At 40.0% G+C, this 20131-nt stretch overlaps 1 protein-coding gene across 1 annotated transcript in view; it reads left to right on the forward strand.

The window, feature by feature from the left end:
• Positions 1-20131, forward strand: part of KIF26B (kinesin family member 26B) — a 272065-nt gene that overhangs the window by 202974 nt on the left and 48960 nt on the right. The window contains exons 6-10 of the mRNA XM_083856560.1: positions 8131-8337; positions 9897-9990; positions 12098-12360; positions 15011-15194; positions 19081-19240. Of these exons, the coding sequence (XP_083712686.1) occupies positions 8131-8337; positions 9897-9990; positions 12098-12360; positions 15011-15194; positions 19081-19240 (908 nt within the window). The remainder of the gene's footprint in view (positions 1-8130; positions 8338-9896; positions 9991-12097; positions 12361-15010; positions 15195-19080; positions 19241-20131) is intronic.

Raw genomic sequence — 20131 nt, forward strand, 5'->3', positions numbered from 1 at the left:
GACTATAAAATAAGTTAAACAGGAACAGGAAATATTCCTGCACTGGCACTCAATCAGCACAGTCCTGCATTGTTAACAAGGTCCCTGGCATGGTGTTGAGGACTTGTCTCTCCCAAACAATTCCAGGCATGGTTCTTATATTAGTGTGGGCAAGGGAGCATCTTGCAGACTGTTGGTTATGGCTGCACCATAGCAGAGGACAAGAATTACAGGGAAAGTTGCCAGTTCTTCTTTTTATGCCAGGTAACATTTTTTACCTTGTTTAATTTACTGCATAGATACTGTGTGTCTAAAGACCCTTTTGAAAAAATTGTATTAAGTAGGAAGAAAGGAGGGGGAGATACTCTAAACAGTCACTAAAGTGAAGAAAATATATGCTTGATTTTGAAAGGTTCCAAGGAAAAGACCTTGAAATTCATGGCAGTGAACTGTACTTGTACTGTGCACGGAGAAATAAATTCTTGTCATAGTGGGAGAAGCAAAGTAAATTTTTGCAGTAGTATGTTGGAGCCTTAAGTAAACATCTGCTCACTGTACCAGTAGGCAGTGGGCACATGCTTACATACCTGCAGATCCACTGCAGGGAAGACAAGATTTGCCAGCTGATCCCATGTTGTTCCTGCTGGGATTGTTGAAGGCTGTTTTGGCTTGTTCAGTTCTTACGAAAATGCTACTCTCTGTGATGTTTAAAGATACTCTCAAAAAAACAAAACAAAAAAATTTAATCCCAGCACATGGGCTGAGTTAGGCTGTTGTTGGTCCCATCATAGGTACAGATATATGGAGAATGTCAGAAGCTGGGAAAAATTGTCCTCCTGCCTGAGGCAATGCACAGGCTGCTCAGTTATGCAGTTCTGAAACACAGACTTACCTTAAAGAGATCATAGGGAAGAAAAAAGAAAGCCAGGAACCCAGTCTGTGTGTGGGGAGCCTTAAGAAAAGATTGTTTTCCACGATGGGATAATCCTCGTGTCTTGTTTGTTTGGGTTTTTTTTTTTCTGTTTTGTTTTTTTTATTTAATTTTTTAAGAGTAGAAGAAAGTTGCAGTGCTCTCTGTTAATTTAAAGTCTAGTAAATGCTGAAGTAGAAATGTTAGAGCTGAATGGTTGGTCTGAGGTATGTGCTGGTTTCAGACTCTGTTGATACTCAGCATTGTCCTTCAGCTGTACCACACCATAGGGACAAACTCCCAGCTACTGCTGCCACAAACAGGAGAGGAAACCACTGAGGTGTGCCCCATGACCTGAGAATTTTTTTTCAGATTTTTTTTGAGATTTTTTTTCAGATTTTACTGAACTCATTATTAAGGTTGCATTGTTCAACTGAAAAAGTGTGCAATCATGATACGTGCAAATATTCTTAATAACATGATTGGTGTTTGGGTACAGTGTGCTGCCACTACTTCCCATTATTAATTTGGACTTTGCTAGAAGTCCAAATGAGTTTAACTGCTGTACAGAATGGGGCTGATGAGCAGGTAAAGTTTTAGCAATCACACAAGATAGATGCAGAAGAACTGTTGGGAAAAAGAGGAGACCTGTATGGTCTAATATTATTGTTTTTTCAGTTATTTTCACTGCTTTTCCAAAGCATCAGTATCAGTAATAACAGCCGTTTCCACCAACAGCAAGAGTGATAAGGCCCGTGTGTTTTCTAATTTGTTCTGAAGCAAAGCACTGAAGCCTAAGAGTGTTACCTTTGTGAAAATAGAAAGAGAGGACAACAAGGCCTGTTTACACATGCTTCCTGACCAGGTTGCACTGGCATAATTCACCCCAGTTTATTTGCTTGTGTTTTCTTTCTAAATGTGAGCATATTTCCATTAAGGCAATGTCTACTTGTACAATCCTGCATTTGTTGCATTCTGGGTCAGGCTGTTTATCTTGACCTCCTAGATTTTGTGTTAGCATGATCAACTAATTGTCTCATGATTTGTAAGAAAAATCCTTTAACATACTTAACAGGTGGTTTCATATCCTTTGGGCACCGTAGAAAGGCTTCAAACTTTACATCCCTCATGCAAAAGCATGTGTGTGCACCAGTGTATGGGATGGCCTAGATTTTCTTGTGCTGTAGTACTTTGTGGCTGGCTTCAGCAAAAATGCATGCCTCACACCATTATTTACAACTGTAACAGTGAGAAATTACAAAACCTACTCTTCATTAACCTCCAATAAGGCTGTTCCTGCAGCCAGTGATTGCCATTACATTGATGGAGTGCTGAAACAGCTCAATAGTCCTGGCTGGCCTGTCTCTCCTGTGACTGCACTGCAGCTCCTGCCTCCCACCACTACCCAGAACACATCCAGCACAAGCTGCTCAAATGATTGATGAGAAAAACAGCTCATAAAGGCAAGCACAGTGCCTGAAGCAACAGCTGTCTAGCCCTGTCCCTGCAGTAATTAGATAAATGAACCCCAAATGAAATCTTACAGGCAAGAGTAGAAGGAAGTTATAATATCCCCAGTGTCGATCTCTGCTTGTCTTGCCTCATTCCAGTCTGTGTTTGTAGCTATTGGTGTGTGATACAGATTTGACACAGCTTCCCTCTCCCACCTTCCCTGCTCATTTTGCTGCTGGTCCTGCACACAGACCCCTGTGGGCACAGGAGACATGGCAGTGTCAGTGGCTGGACTCAGCTTTCTTTTTTTTATTTCTTTGGCACCGGTTCTACTTTGCAGAGTGTGCTGAACCTTTGTCCTTCTCCACAGAGTATGAACATAACAAAAGGTCTGCAACAGGTCACAAATTGAGTTTATCTGGGGAAAATCCTGCAATTAGCAAATTCCTGCTTTAAGAAATAGTAGATGTGTTTATAGGGATGCATTAGATAAGAAAGGAGAAAGGAAAATGGTCCAGGCAACTGAAATTTTCATAGAGTTGATTGAAAGTTTTATGCTTATTTTTACATTATAGTGGCATAGTGATAATACAGCAATTCCTCTAGGTCTCTCCTTGGTGCTACTGAATGGTACCCATGAAGGAACCCATCAGTGCCAATAATTGCCATTTGGAGAGAAATTTATGAAAAAATCCCACTTTTATATATATTCAGAAAATGTATATGCTTAAAAAATGGTGTATATAATTGAAATACACACACATATGTGTAAAATAAGTACATGGACAAATATACAAAAAAAGCCCCAGCCTGTTGAGGAAGACTGAACAGTACAGCTCGGATTCTTCTCTTATTTGTGGCATTTCACATCTGGAGTACTATTGTGACACTCAATGTCTGTAGAACTCGTAAGAACGAATCATGTCCTTGAAGGCAGGAACTGAAATGCAGAGAAATAAATAGGGGTGCTGTTGGATTTAATAGTTGTCCAGTGAAATTCTGTAAACTCATAAGAGAAAACCCATTAAAAAATGCAAAGAGCATGAGCAGAACTAAGAAGTGAAGTTGCATTCTATAAAAGGCAGAGTGATGCAGAGTAAGTGACCTTTTCTTTTATTGTCTCTCTCCACTCCTAAACTAATAATTTTTACTGAGAATAATTTTTACTGAGTTCGGCCAGATTTGCATGGGTGTAACATAAGATCAAAAATTAGATCAAAATTAGGCCCAGGTTGTTTGTTTTACCAAGAGCACATGTCTCAGGAAATTGCTTTCATGTTTCCCCATAGAAACAGTCAGAGGTACATCTAAGGCTGGGCACTGCCAAGACCTGATCACTGGGATTCAAAGGAGAATTTCTGGCAGACTGAGTGGTCCCATTAATCGCAAGTGGTGTCTCTGAGACGCTTCAATTACAAGAGATTAGTGGGAAACTGTAGCAGTGGACTGAAGGAGTAATGACACATAGGAAGTGAAGCAGAAAACCTTCTCTCTTCTTTTTAAAGAGAAGCTCACTTTATACTTTATTTAAGTATAAATTGCAAGCATAAAGTATTAGTGTTCTTAAACTTCACTCTTCAGTTAGTTTCAAATTAACCATACTGTATTTCTGAGCTCCCCAGAGCAGCACCGTGATCTTCATCCTGTCTGTTCCTTAAATTGAGCTGAAGTCTTTTAAGTCCAGTAAGTTCCTGTGCAACCCCCACAGCTGGATGAGTTACATTTGCTCATCCTTGTGCTGCCTCCCCTGTGGTGTGGATTTTCAGGGGCCAGCACAAACTCTGAGCCTCCTCTGCTAATCCCCCAGCTATAAATTGCATGGAGGACTGTGAAACAGCAGAGCAGGAGGCCATGGTTTCCCATAATTTCTACTGCTGTTAGTTGATTTACTCTTGTCATAACCACTGTTGGGAAATGCTTTGCCTGAATCCTAGGATTTAGGTTACAAGCATAATAATGTTTTATAATGGGGTGTGGAAAAAATGGCTACTGCCAGTTCTCTGAGGTCAGGCAGTGATGACTGAATGTCTCAGTGGGCCTGACAGTGAAGTAAGCTGTGACTCTGCCTCCTGTACAGGTGGACAGCGTGAAACAGACTGCACCAAAAATTCAGTTATCCTGCATTTGGACACAGCCATCAGGAGGGGTCCTAGATGCCCAGTCTCAGGCTGATTCCCAGACCACAAGCTTGCCTGTCTTCTCAGAAGATATATCTGGCTCAGATGTCTTAAAATCTGTTTTGGTCTGTCTAGTTCATTGTTCCACCATTGCATGTGTAGTTCTGGATGTGTTTCTCAGGACTGAAGTTTGCCTGTATTTTGCCTGCCCATTGGGTTTTTGTTGTAGTCACAGCTCCCATTGCATATAGGGGACATACAGTCTGCACAATTGTTTTCTCAATTAATGTAATGTAAATCAGGAGTAATTTGAAAGGATTTCACTAGTGTGAAACTGGCCTGGGAGAATATCTAAGTGCCTACACTTAAGAATATTTAAGTGCCAGATGAGTTCAAATAATCTATTGTTACTAGTTGTTGTATTCTGTGTCCATGACACTCATGTGCCTAGCTTTATTTTTGCTGGCATATGATTTTTTGGTGGAGAATTGTCACATAGATATTTGTGTGTGTGTGTGTGTGTGCACGCTATGGAATTTGGGCCAGGCAATGTGCTCCTCAGAAAGAGCTTTTTTATTATCTTTGGAGCAAATAGAATAACTTTAGGCAGCCTACAATGTAGCAGCACCTACATCTCAGGTAAACTTTTAAGATGCCAGTGGTGCTATAGAGAAAGCAAGAGGTATTTGTGGAATTCATCTGTTACAAAACAGAACATGCAAATTAAGTGCTAGAAATGTCTATTCCTCTCTATTGCCTGCAAAGGTGTCAGACAGATGACTCAGATGCAGAGAGCTCCTGCAGGCTGGTCTAAGAAGAAGTGAGCAGAATTACCTCTGATATGGTGTCCCAAGGCACACAGACATCTTCATGATGAGTAAGAAGTGGTCCAGTTAAGAGGATATGTACTTGTAATCAATATGATATTCCTCTGCCATAATACATATGAATGGGGTCTTTTCCAAGCTAAACTATTCTAGGATTCTGTGTAGACATGGCATTTAGGGACATGGCTGTCTTGGCAATTATATGTTAACAGTTGAACTCAAGATCTTATGGGTTTTTTCCCAACCCATGCTATTCTGTGATTCTGTGAACCATTGGGTCTCAAAACAAAAATCCCCAGTGCACAGGAAATAAAAAGTTTTGTGGCAATAACAGTATTTTTCTTGAGAAATGTCTGTATTCGGTGTTGAGGAACAGTATATGCTGTTTGACAGTTCCTGGGGCTGGGGCTTTTTTTTTTTTTTTTTTTTTTTTTTTTTTTTGTGGTTGTGGTTTTGGTTTTGTTTTGTTTTGTTTAAATAGAGATTCATTCAGTTTATCTGATGCTAGTAAATTTTTAGGATTTCAGTTAAACTAGTATTTTAGTTTTGGAAAAGAGGAACCTGATGCCTTAGCTTCTATCATTATAGCTGTTGAAAGTTAGGAGGATTTATAGTATTCTTTCAGTAGGAAGTGGCAGGTATTAATCTGATTTTGTGTGAACAGGTTTAAATCCGGACCCATGCCAGTGATATTACACTATAACAAAGCTGGTGTAGCTGCTGTTAAAAATGCATGCCCATACAGCTTGAGGCCAGAAAGAATTCTTAGACTGCTTGTATATGAAAGGTTGTTAAATTTTACACACTGTCCATTCTCCAAAACCCAAAAAACCTTAGCCCAGAATATTCAGTTAACTCTCCTTAGCACACAGAGATCAAGGATCTGAAGAACATGGTCTCACAGCAGCCAAAAATACACGTAAACTTATAGGGAAAGAGCTTTCTAAAGCAAGCATTTTATTTAAATTAGTTGAAGAATATAATTTATTTTGTTTTCCAGCAGATAAGTCTAATACTTGTGATATTGGTATCTACTTAAAAATGTGGGACACAGTAAAAGAAAGCCAAAGGCATATGATGTTGAAAATAAGAAAACAGCACAAGATTGATAGTGCCCTGTTTTCTTTCTCTCCATTGATTTATAGTTGTGCTCCCTTCCTTCCCTGCTAACTTGACCAGTGCTTCCCTTCTGATCTTCCAGGAGACCTAGGGCTGGAATAAACAGACCTTGCCCAGTTCGTGTGGGCTGACCGGGTGTGTTGGCTGCTGTTGTCCTCAGCAGAAGTCAGCTCTGCTTAGGGTTGGGTCCAGAAGAATGCCTTTGGCAAGACATTAGAGGTGGCTTTTTACAGTTAGAGGTTAGGTTTCATAAGCAGCTCAACTGAGCAGGAGGAGAACATATTCCTACACAAGCAGTATTTTTCCTTTTTTCCTCAGATAACTGTGTAAAACTGAAATTGTGTGAGCAGATTTGTGACCGTTTCACCATTTGTTGATTACTTGCTTGGCCAGGTTAAAATACTGGAGTCAAATTACCAGTTTGACTCACTAAAGTACAGAGAAGGTGTCACAGAAGTACTGAATAATACCAGTTAATCTCTGGTCTCATTCTGTTGTCTCCAAAGGAGTTGTGTCAGAAATGAATTTTCCCAGATTTTACTTCTCAAAGCAGCTGATTTATTTGCGTGTGGGATGAGCTTGGGCCAGCATGAAATGACACCTACATACAAAGAGCACCAGTCTCAGTGAGACCAACAGGAGCTGCAGCCCAACTTCTAGGGCTACAACCTCCTCCTGGAATGTGTCTGCCATTCCAGCAGCAGATGTGCTCCCACCCTGTGCTGACATGACCCTTTGTGGTCATTTGCATGCCAAACGTGGGTGGGTTTGATAGAAGTGACCTACAATTAAGGAGTGTTAACATAAAAGTTGTGTCTGGTTGGTGTGAAAGCCAGTCTGCTCTAAGAGAAAGTGTGTGCAGGTGTGACTAAACCTTGCAGAGAGGTGATGTTCGCTTCTAAAGTCAGGAGCTCATGTGCCTGCAAGTGGTGAATGTATGGGGAAAACCAAAGCTAGATTGATTGTCATCAGTTTTACTTACATCTAAATTGCTTACCAACTCAGCTAAGGATACAGCATAACCTCATTAAATTGAAGAAGATTTATTTTTGTCTCAGGAATAACATCTTATTATGTAGCTATTTAATGAGTTGTGAGCTAACATGTTTTAACAAATCTTTTATCGCTTTTTACATTCACTCTCTTGATGGTAATTTCAAAATCTGACCATTAAAATGGGACTCTTTTCACATTCTTTGATGATGGCACTCGGAAGTGCGCACTTCATCTTTGCGTTTGGATTAGAATTGTAAAGGTGTAAATTATAGATCTGGCTTTTATGGGCTCTTATTGATCAGGCTGTTTCGTAGAAACCACTGCAGTTCTGAAAGCTTAGCAGTCTAGAACATCTTTCAGCTTTCTTAATTGGGCCACCAGGGTACGGTTAATTTTCAATTTATATTGAGAGTAAGACAAGGTGATGTAATACTTCCTCATTGTACTTGAGTAGCATTGACACTAAAACACCATGATGTGCATTGTAATTCTCAATACACAAGTTGCTTGTTGAAATAGATTGAGAGTTCTGGCTTCATTCACTTTGTAATTTCAGGACAAATCTGCCTAATACTTCCTGTGTGTTCATTGGCTTCCACTGAGACACTAGCTACAACAAGAAAATATCATTTGGTCAAGTGAAGTTGGAAAATTCATTTAACATACCAGTTGTAAAGCAACCAACAGACTAATGAATAATGTGCTCATCTTTTTGTGTGTTTGCTGACAGGTCAAAGTCATGGTGCGCATTTCTTCCACACTTGCCAGAGACACGTCTGAGTCCAGCTCTTTCTTAAAAGTTGACCCCCGTAAGAAGCAAATCACCCTCTATGACCCATTGGCCTGCGGAGGCCAGAATGCTTTCCAGAAAAGGGGCAGCCAGGTTCCACCCAAGATGTTTGCTTTTGATGCAGTTTTCCCTCAAGATGCATCACAGGTAGGCCCTGTATGATCACAAGAGTTACCTAAGCAGCAGTGTGCACCAGAGCCAGATTGATTTCTGCTGCAGCAGTATTACTTTCAGTGGACTTATACCAGGGCTGAATTTGGTCTGCCATTAAATTGTCAATAATGAATTTGGTTTGTTAAATTTTAGCTGAATAATGTTGTGCTTTCTTTAATCTTTACTGTAAATAATTCTCCTAAAATTATCCATTCAATAAATGTGCTAAATGATTGCCTAACAGGAAAATCCTCAATATCAACAAGTTACTGTGTATTATAAAATATTATTGTTTGGTGTTTACAGAGATGTGATTAGAACTACAGTTCTCTAATGCAATTCTCTATTAACTAAGAGATCAAGGATAATTTTTACAGTATTTATTCTATTGTACAGTTTGCAATAAGAAGAGGGGATTTAAATCCACAAGTCTTTATTCATGAATATATATTCAGATTTTTTGTCTTTATTAGGCTTTGGTTTGATGAATATGTTACACAAATGCCATGAGGACAGTAAAAGTGTAAAGTAACATTGCAGAGTATAATTAGAACACAGTCCTGTAAGGCTGGCTCTGGCTCACAAACCAAACAAGAGCTAGGACACAGGGCCATCTAAAGTACTGTCACATAATTGTATCGTTAGGTCACTCCCTCACCTAATCCTGGTCCAAGCAGCTGGCAGCTTGCAGACTAGTGCCTGGATGCAGTTTAAGGGGCTGGCCTGTGAACAGTCCCTTTCTTGGCCCATTTTATTTTCTGTTGTAGAGATAGTGTAGAAGTAGCAATGAACCAGGGTGAATTTACTTGATGTGTTATCACATGCAAAGTGCTTCCCATCAAGGCCTAAACTGAGAATTCTGATTGGGTTTCATCCACTGTTAAGCAGTTGCTGCAGGAGCACTGTTGACCATTCATCCTGCTTGAACCTTAAATCCAAGAATGCCTGGGGCAAACTTCTGTGTTGTACTTCTTAAAATACTGCTACAGTCTTCAGAATGGAGTCTACTACTACAAAATCTGAGAAGACTCATAATAATGTTGTGTCACCTAGCTTATTCCAAAGAAGCTGTTTGTTCCCTTTACATTCCTCAGCCACATGCTGGTGGAATTGAACTAAGTCCATAATTGGCCAAAAATCGAGCATGCAAAAATTCCTCAGTGTTGGATTGTTTTTTAATCAAAACTGTATTTTAAAATCCCTTAAATAGGCAGTTCTAACAAACCAACTCATCCCCTTACAATATGTGAAATTTTTTTTAACTTCACAAAGGATGTTGATGCATCAGCAAATGAAACTTACTTGATCCAGAACAAAAGTCCTGCTTCATGTGCTTACACAAGTAATGTCATTCCCATCAACAGCATAGGTTACATGAACAAGACAAGCAGGATTAGATTTTTTGATACTTCAACATGGTATCTGGAGCAGAGAAGACATTACTACCACTTTCTGATGAAAATAATGATTTTCCTTATTATTGCTAATGCTTTTCTTTTCTTTGTTTCCTGTTTGTTGTTTTTGTTTTTTTTTTTTTCCAATACCTGTGACAGGCTGAAGTATGTGCTGGGACTGTGGCTGAGGTGATCCAGTCTGTGGTCAATGGGGCAGATGGCTGCGTGTTCTGCTTTGGTCATGCCAAACTTGGTTGGTATTGCTAAATTTCCCTACTCAAGCAGCAAAATGAATATTTTTAACCCAGGATTGCTACTCTGTTAGGTTAAGGAAAACAAACTTTCATTTTTCTGTATGTATTAAATTCTATTTGAAAGTACCTATGAATGATCTGTACTACATCTTTACCTCTTGCTCACACATTTATTCACTTTGCTTGTTGTGTAAATGTTGAAGAGCATGCTCTTTGGAATAGGAGTTACCTTTGAATTATTGCTTCATTTTTCAGCCATTAAATATTATAGCAATTTTGTCTTGTATTGTCTTCAGTTGTTAATGAATGGTCCAACAGTGATCTACAGTTTTCTAAATGTGCTTAGTGCTGGTGAGGGTTTGCCCAAATGCCACTTTTATCAAGCTGTGTGTACTCAGCTTGATGTTTGTGATGACACTCTTATGGAGTGTAACTGGGCACTCAAATAGTTTGATTTATACTCTATTCCCTGATTAGACAATCCACTCATTACTGGCCTCTTCCTACTGTTTCTCCAACAAATCTTATTCTAATGGTTAACTGAATGTTACTGATGGATCAAAACTCACACTTTGGACATGCTTCAATAGCATTTCAGGCATTCATGGAAGAACAATAAAAAGGAGAATCATCATCATTAACACACTATTCTTTTGAAATAACTGGATTTTGAGAGTAATCATATGTTTTGTTCATGTTTATCTAATTGTATTTTGGAAGTACTGTCTCTTGAATGAAGAGGGGTTTATTGCATGTGTGCAATGATGTCCATTCTTTACTGTCTCAAAGAACCACAAATTTACACATATAATTTAAAAGGATAATTCAGTTTTGCAGGTGGTAAAAAAGATCAAACTGTATCAGGCCATGATTATCCCAAATTATAGGCAACAAAACCTGGAGAGCACTGAATGCTGCAATGCAACCAGATCTGGTACAATGAATGGAGCAGGCTGGTGTTCCATTTACACCAGAAGGCTCCTCTGGATCAGGCAGGAGTGACAGTAGGATGAGCTCTTAGATATTTATCCTCCCTGTGACGTGCCAAACACAAGATTGCAAATGAGATGGAAAAAGAAGCCACCAGATAACAGGCTCTCACAGGTGCTACACATCCTTTAGAGGTATCCTAGCATGGGTTTTGCTGAAGCAGGAGTTGAGTCTCTGCAGTTGCTTTGTTAACTGCACCACCACCATTCCACAAACCATGGGCCTACCAAGATTTGACACAGACACGTGCATAGAAGTGTTTTTTTCACTGATCTTTTCCCACATAGTTTCAACATGAGAAATGAAACAAGGTAAAGAAGCCACAAGTACTTGCTTCAAAGGATGCATACCTTTATCACTTGGCTTATAAATTTTGGAGCTTTAGAAAATTATCTAAAAGCATTATATGTAGTGACACCTAAAGCCGTTTAAGATAGTACTCTGTGTCTGTTCTTAGTCACCAAACTTTCACAGCAAAGACAAGCCAGAGCTACAATTGCAGAGTTGAAAAATACCTAACCAGGGGATGGTTTTGACCCAGATGAAATATTAATTGTTGTGCACCCACTTCTGCACCAAGTGATCACATATACCTGGTTGGTTTGGGGATTGTTTTTTTTTTACATTTATTTTTTTTTTCTGAATGAAGTTACATCTGTGTGATTCTGGGCCCAGGTTTATGTCAGCCTCAACTCCAGCATTTGAAATTCAATGAAGTGCTTTGAAGTAAAAATAGTATTCAAAGAATACCACACTTACAGTGTTCAAAATAGAGGTGTTTTTAGACCATGGCACTCCTGCTCTGCTCAATTCCCTCCATGATTCAACCACATCAGAGGGTGTATCATTGCAAGATGGGAGCCTGCAGCACCTTGCCTTGGGAATGGGAGATGCCTGGGGAATGCATGAGGTAATATTTTTGAAAGAAGAAAAATTTCTTATTTTGAAAAAAGATTTGATCCTATTTGCCTACCTGCCTATATTTTCCCATTACTGACTGTCATTGTTGTAGTGAAGTTGTTTTCATGGGGCTATGCAGGATAATCTCTCCTAGCAGAGGGCTGCCAAGGTCCTGGGAATGATGTTATATTTTCCTCATCTCTCCATTCCTGACAGGGAAGTCATACACCATGATTGGGAAGGATGATTCCATGCAAAACCTTGGAATAATTCCTTGTGCCATCTCGTGGCTATTCAAGTTGATTAATGAACGCAAAGAGAAGACAGGAGCGCGCTTCTCCGTCCGGATTTCTGCAGTGGAAGTGTGGGGGAAAGAGGAAAATCTGAGAGACCTCTTGTCGGAAGTGGCTACAGGGAGCCTTCAAGATGGCCAGTCCCCAGGTGTCTACCTTTGTGAAGATCCCATTTGTGGCATGCAGGTGAATCTAAGATTAATTTTACACTGAAACAAGTGACATCACGTGGTTTTTTTTTTTTTTTTTTTTTTTTTTTTTTTTTTTTTTTCTGGAGCTATTGAGATGGTTCAAATTCAAGAACTACCCAGAGCATAAAGTTTATAGACTTGAAAGTGTTTACTTTAAAACTTTCAAGAACTTTATGACCTGCAGCTGCAGGGCCATCTGCTCTCCTGGCCTAAATATTTGTACCTCTAATATAACTGATATTGAGGAAGGGCTTGTGTTTGCAATAAAATGTGAAAACAAAAATGCACCTAGTTCTTAAAAAAAAAAAAAAAAAAAAAGAAAAAAAAAAAGTGTGATCTCTCTTTTGTAAAACAAGCTAAACTATTTACAGTACTGCACAAATTGCTGTAGGCTGTTAATATGGCTATTATTTCTTTATAAACAACATTATTTATAGCATTTGTATTAGCAGTGTTGTAAGGAAGCATTAATTGCTACTTATTAATTGCTGTCAAGAAGTAAATTCCTGAGCTGGGCAAGTCAAGAAAAACTCAAACTCTTCTCGGGTTCAGAGTTTTAGCAGGAATGAGTAACTGGCTCATCTGTTTTCTGGGTATCTATGAGAAATTCTCAGCAGCCCTGGTTTTTTCCCCCTTTCTTGGTTTGAAGGGAAAAGGCACCTATTCTTTCATTTTGCTGTTTGTGAGGGAGTAAATCTCTTCTTTGTATGAGTAGATGAAGAGGCAGCATCCTCTGCTTCTGTTGAGAACCTGCAAAGCCCTGCTTATTCCAGGATAGGGAATTGAGGGAGAAGGGAACAGACCTACAGGGTCATGTAGCCTGTATCCAGCTCCAAACATCTAGAGATAATGACTCACATCCACACAAGTCATGAACTGTGAGATTTTAAATATGAAGTAATAAATTTTGTGTCTTATCTCTGTGTGGTTTAAGCTTTTTAGGCATACTTGGGTCATATTTTCCATTCTTTTGCATTCTGCCTAAGGACTATAAAGTTTTGTTTTGATTTTAAATAACCATCAGGATTCTCATTTTCTCTTAACTCCTGACTTTAGCGTTTTATGAAATACCTATTGTATCACAAGAGATCTCACCCTCTGGGATCCAGTAACTGGTGCAGTGTAGTAAATATGAGTGTGCATATAGACTCAAGTCTGCACAGTTCCTGTTGGGGTGATGGATGGTTCAGTAAAGAATTTGCATGTGTACGTTGCATGTGTTACATAACTGTGTCACAACCAGCATCTCCTTAGAGCTTAATTCTTTACTAAGGTATTTTGGCACAATAGCAATGATAATAAATATTCCATTATGATAGCTTATTTTCATATAAATACAGACAGTACAGCTGTATACAAAATGAATTATTTTAGATCAGTGAAGAAGAGGTAGCTCCATGAGACACCTATATATCTCTGCAGTGTGAAAGACTGAATTAAATTGCAAGGAAAGAAGCCTTTTTATGTGTGCTTACAAGACATTTTGGAGTCATGTGTCATACACCTGAATTCTCCAAATCCTCAGATGAAGGGAGAATATTATATTATAGCCATACAGATATGCAGAATCAGCAGTGTATATAGCAAATGAGTGATCACCATATGTCATACTGTCTGTCACTGGACCTTTCCAAGTATGCACATTTTCCTGTTGCTTACATTAGTGAGATCAGCCCACAGACTGACTTGCCTTCTGCTGGCCTTGTTAACTCCTTCCTGTCTCCCTCCCTCTTTCCTGAGAGAGCTTAGCCTTCAGCTGTGTCACTGAGTCCTATGCACAGCCTCAGCTTTATCCCTCCTCAGGCTAATTAATGGTTGCATGGAGAAAACAGAAATGCTGTCTTATGGAGAACTTAACTGTCAGCTGTATTATAATAGCAGGGGGACAAACGCCATGACCAGGGACCTCCTTGCTGTTTTTATGCCAGACAAGACAAACCTATCCTATGGGCTGTGGGCCAGTCCTGCATACTGCCAAAACTAATGCCATCAGATTGCACTGTCACTTGTCCCTTGCACAGACCAACTAGTCTTAAGTGCCATGAAACGTGCATGCATTCCTAATGTTAGGAGGGGTTAATAATATCTGCCCTCTATGCTGTCTGTCACTTATGAGAGTTAAGAGCAGGCTGGTGACAGGGATTGAGGTCCAACAAATGAATATTTGTACATTACCTGCCTTGTTCTGTTTGATGGATTGCCCTGGCTTGTGAGCAGGTGCATAATAAACTTGTGGTATGAAGGGGCAAGGAAAGGGCTTCTCTTCTGGGCTGCTCCTCATAAGCCATGGGTCAGAACACAAACTTCAGTCCTGTTGTTTTTGAGATTTACCTGTGGACGGCTTCCTTCTAACACTTTCTGAAGGGCAACACTTAGCCCTGTCACTGCTGTTATCCACCAGCTGTTGAGTTTGGGATTGACGTGTCTTCCACAATTTTTCCCCCCACTTCTAGCCATGAGGGCTCCTGGAGGGCATGCTAGTGCCACTGCCAGTGTCAGGAGGGTCTTATTCCATTGAGCACCTCCTCCTTTTTGGTCCCAGTAGAAACCAGTGTATCCACCCTGTATGTTGATTGTGGGAGTTGTCCAGTGGTGTTCACCTGTGTGGGAATTTCTCAGCCATTTCTCCCTGGTGTTAACTGCAGCTCCAGAACCAGAGCGAGCTCCGTGCCCCTACGGCAGAGAAGGCTGCCTTCTTCCTGGACGCTGCCATCGCCTCCCGCCGCAGCAGCCAGCGGGACTGCGCCGAGGAGGATCACCGCAACTCCCACATGCTCTTCACGCTGCACATCTACCAGTACCGCATGGAGAAGAGCGGAAAAGGCGGAAGTAAGCTGTTCTCTTGCTCTTCTCTGTCTCCTCTAAGCCTGCCTGGAGAATGACCCTTCAAATGATATTCTTTAGTGGTGATAATCAGCAGAGTTCTCCATTCAGTGTGGCGTGGGGCCATTCATACAAGCAGGCTTGTCCATGTTCCTGGTGAAGGCCCACCAAAGGGCAATAAAGGCCACTGGGGATTATTGCCATCATTGGTCAGTTTAGTTGCTCTTCTGGAGACACTAGGAGTTCTCAGTCCTGTGTGGGCCTCTGTTTCTGGGAAAAAAAAAAAAAAAAGGTGCTTTTCAAATTAGCCTTTATTATTATCTTTACAGATAGCGTTGAGGTCATGGATTAAAATATTGCGGTGACTGGAATTCCTTGCCACCCTTATGTTAACTGTTCCTCTTTCACACCTAAATAGGGCAGTGTGTGTGGAAGCTGATGCTGGAAATCCATAAACTGGGAAGCTGATGTTGACAACCCATAAACTATACCCTTTCTTGGAGATACATGATATTTTAGTTGCTGGCCCAACTATGTGTGCACAAAGGACTCTCATGGTTCTTTGTAAAGGGTGTGGATTTTTCAGATAGGCTTGTTCCCTCTCTTTGCAGTGTATGCTTTCACTGGCTTGTGTCTTTACTTCCATATCCCACTTTTAAGTGAAGAAAAGGTGCTTCCATGTCTACTTTTATGTTTCTATAATTTCCAAAGCTTTCTTTTCTCACACACCATTCATATTTTTTTATTATATTTGTCTTCTGTATCAAGTCTCCCAAATTCTTAATGACTGAAGATATACAGAGAGGGGTTTTTGTAAGTAAATTCCAATGATAAAAGGTTTGTATAATATAAGAAGCACTTGAAAAATAAAACTCTGACATTATTTTTTTTTTTTAATAATCGTTTTTTTACAGGGAAAAATGCTTGTTTGAAAGACACCAGAGACATCTGCTTCTTTAAATTCATGGGCTTAAGCAATTCTGCAGAAACAGCGTATGCTTCAGGTCCTGGCTCTGCATAGGTTATTGGTAATAAGGAATAACTTGCAAGGCATGATGTTTAGTGGTGATAACCACTGCATTAACTTCCAGTCTAATGTTTAAATGAAGAAAATTTGCATTGACTGTACATATAGGAGAAAAAACCAGAAAGTTGCTCTTAATGGAAATGCGGCTTTCATGTATTTAAGTAATAACCCCTGTGGAATTGGCAGTCAGAAATCTCAATTAACTAAAGGTTTATTAATTAACCACCCTGCAGTGGAAAGGAAGACAGTGAATACTCAAACAGACTGGTTTATAGGAATAAAATGGCTGATTTTGAGGGAATAATTATTGCAATTATTTAACGCTCCATATTTTTTACTGCACAAAAGTACATGTATGCACAGTCCTTTTCTACTACTTTCAAATACCATTAATAAAAGGGAAAATATTATTTTCTTGTGGCTATAATTTCAGAAAAATAAGACATGATCTTGTTGGATTAGAATACAGCATGCTTTGCCTACTGCCTCTAGTTATATCTTTGTCTCATGGCCATACCTTACTCCTGTCTTCAAGTTCCCATATCTTACAAGTGGCCTTACAAGCTAGGCAGGGTCAGATCCCACTGATAATTGAATGAGGGGGAATTCCAGCTGCTCAGAAAGGGCGCCTAGTGATTATCACTGTCTCCTGCTGTAATGAAGGACTTCTCAGAAAAAAAACATGAAGATAGTAGAGATATATAGATTCCAGTAACAGGATTAAAAAAGGATAGGAAGAAAGGGGCAGAGGGGAAAGAAACCCAGCTTCTAAAGGATAAGAGATTAAAGGGCTGGCTAACTTGTGATTTTGGTAAAAAATGACTGTTAGAATAAGGCATTGGTACTGTACTTACCTCCTTGTTAGATTCATTACCAGGAATGTCATGAAGCAGGCTTAGCACCATTGAAATAAATGACATTGTGGCAGAACTGGATCACTGTCATTTTTCAGCTGTCAGCTCTGCAAAGTCTCTGTGACCATAGACAAAAAAAAACAAGTGTTAAGATGTTCCACTCCTTTCCTCTATAGTACCCGGGCACATTAGTGGACAACTTGCCTAACAAACAATTTTATTTTCAGATTAATCAAGTGGATCTACAATCTTAAAAATATTACTTCAACATGTAAATTAAATAAGAAAGAAACAACCACTAAGTTATATTATTCTGGATTTCCACAAGTTGTATGATAGTAGTATATGTGGAAACAATATGACAGCTTTTGAAAGGTAGTGATTTCTTCCATTTTCTTTTGTTTCCCTGACATCTGGTAATTTTAGCAACAGAAATATTTACTATACATGATTTAGCAAAGTCACTATAGTGAGTTGCAGTAGCAACTAGATTCATTCCTTTCTTTTCCTAAATAAATGATTGGGAGACACTCAAGTAAGGAATTCCAGCCTTCTGAGGATAGCAATGTTAGAGGACTTGGAGACTCTTTAAGGGTTTTAAGGACTCTTAGAAGGGACACAAAAGTCCTCCATGATCAGTTGAGAGGTGCAGGTGCCTTAACAGTTCCCTAAGGCAGCCTAATTTTCTGCAGTCAGTGCAGGAGCCCAAGGTGTCTGTGGATACTTTCTGGTGAGAGGAATGCATACAAGTCCAGTGTTGCCTACCACCTGATAGAGCTGAAGAGCTAATAGGACTTTAAATCAGCAGAAGCCACTGTATTTTAGCAATTGTTGACAGAGACACTGTCATTGACAGTGATATAGACATATAGAGACACTAATATTTTTGGAATGTTATTCACAACTCTCAGAGGAGGTCATATGTCTTTGTTCATCTTCTCTCCTTTTTCTTACCAAATGTGCAAGTTGAGATCCTGTGCCAAAATGGCTGTGAATTAACTTGCATAGAGGTAAACTCAGGTGTGAAGATGTGAGGAATACTCAGCTATTTCTGCTGCTGTTTAAGGTGTTTTTGTGTCCTTATATATTGCTAGTACTGCTCTCTTCCAGCCTAGTGGTTCAGTTCAGTTCTGTTCTGTACCTATCAAGATCCTAGAAATAAATCTGCCTTTTCCTACAGACTGCTCTTAAACTAACCCTTGAGAATGGGGAGGAGTGGTCCAAAATCAGATGCAAAAAACTCGGCTAGGAAAGTTTCTTGAGATAGTAGAGAGCTAGAGGCACTTCTGTGAAGTCTACATAGTTTCCATCACAGATTCATAAGGAACCTCAACTTTTAAAAAGAGCAAATATCTATTAATCTTAATGTTTCAATGGTAGCATCTTTTCACTCTGGAAGTAGTGTGTTGATGCAGAGTAAACAAGAAAAAAACATAAAGATTTATTGCTGGTTTTACAGAAACTGTACTTAGAACAGAGGTGCTACTTCACAATCCATCTTGGCAAATTTTTCTTAGCTGAAATGCTAAGAAAGCTGTGAAAGTATATAGACTTGAAGAAAAGTTTAACATCCCACAGATGCCACAGTGTCTTCTTCAGATTCACTTAAGATTCAGGATAGGAAAAATAAGAGAAGTATCCTTGCTTACTAAGCAGGAATTCCCAGCCTGTAGTTTTCCAGGCAGAGAGACAGAAGCAGAATCAACTTAGGTACAGGCTAATGGAGCTATATGTAAAGAAAATGTCGTCACATTGGTGACTCTCACAGAGTTAAGCCTGCAGGAGTGAGTGAATACTCAGCAATTTTTTAGCAGGTCTGGAGTAGACAGCAATGTACAGCCATAAAGGCTGATGGTGCGTTAGCAGGACCCCTACAGCCGTGTCTGCTAACAGGAATTAGGGAAGGCTCCTGGCTTGTTTCCTTTTCACAAGTCACAGTGAGTCTTTTGCTTTCCTGGGAAGCTGCTTTTGGAGGCCCACACTAACTGTCTGCTTTCTTTGTTTATGGCAGTGTCTGGAGGTCGGAGCCGATTGCACCTCATTGACCTGGGCAGCTGTGTGAAAGTGCTCAGCAAAAACCGCGAGGGAAGCTCTGGCCTCTGCCTCTCCTTGCCAGCGCTGGGCAATGTCATCCTGGCCCTTGTCAATGGAAGCAAACACATCCCCTACAAGTAAGTGGGTTGTGCCTAATGAGAGGATGCTTGAAAGCAGTTTGTCTGTCTGGCCCTGAGGCAGATTTGGGTAAGGAGGAAAATAGTCTGCTGGGGTCGATGCAGCCCTCTTGAGCCATGGCAAAAGCTGCCCGAGGTTCAATGACACCTTATCTGACCTTACACCTGGTAGCCACACTGTGTTTGACAAATAGGTTTCAAAGGAAGAAATCTGCTCAAATAGGACCCAGGTGGCTGAAAGGTCTTAAGGTATGAAGTTCAACACATTAGGATTTTGTATTCTATGACTGCTCAAAGATTTTTTTTTAATATTTCAAAGCATGTGAAAGTGTTTCATATTTGTTCCAAGGAGAGGAGCATTGCTGCCGTAATGCAGCACTGTAGAGAAAATTATCTTGCTGTCCATTGTATGGAATTTACTTTCTTGGAAATCTATGTCACAACGAGCATGTGTGTTTGTCATGAGATTCCTTCTGTGATCTAAGGTTACTTTGTGGGGTTTTTTCGCCTGGTTTGAATCTCAGCGTCAGCTTTTCACATGCAAAAAAAAAAAAAAAAAAAAAGAACCCTATAGAACCAAATAGACCCTATTTGCCACAGTAAACCAATGGCCTTTACTACTGCCGGTGGCTTTTGGGAAAAAGGGGAATTTGTCACCTAGTGGATATTCCTTGTGCTCATTTCTTGTCATCACTGCCTCTCCCTCTGTGTCATATGTGCAGGTCTGAGAGGAAGCTTGGTTTTATTTCCTGGCCTAGGAAGTCACACTGCCTTCCTATTGAGAAGTTTCTGATTTTGTCAGTGGTATTGCTTTTCTCCAGACTAGACCCTAGGGAGTAGCAATTAGCATCATGGGAATGGCTTCCAGCAGTGTCTTGTAATCAGGCTGCC

The sequence above is a fragment of the Zosterops lateralis genome (genome assembly GCF_965231275.1).
Source record: "Zosterops lateralis genome assembly, chromosome: 3".
NCBI lineage: Eukaryota > Metazoa > Chordata > Aves > Passeriformes > Zosteropidae > Zosterops > Zosterops lateralis.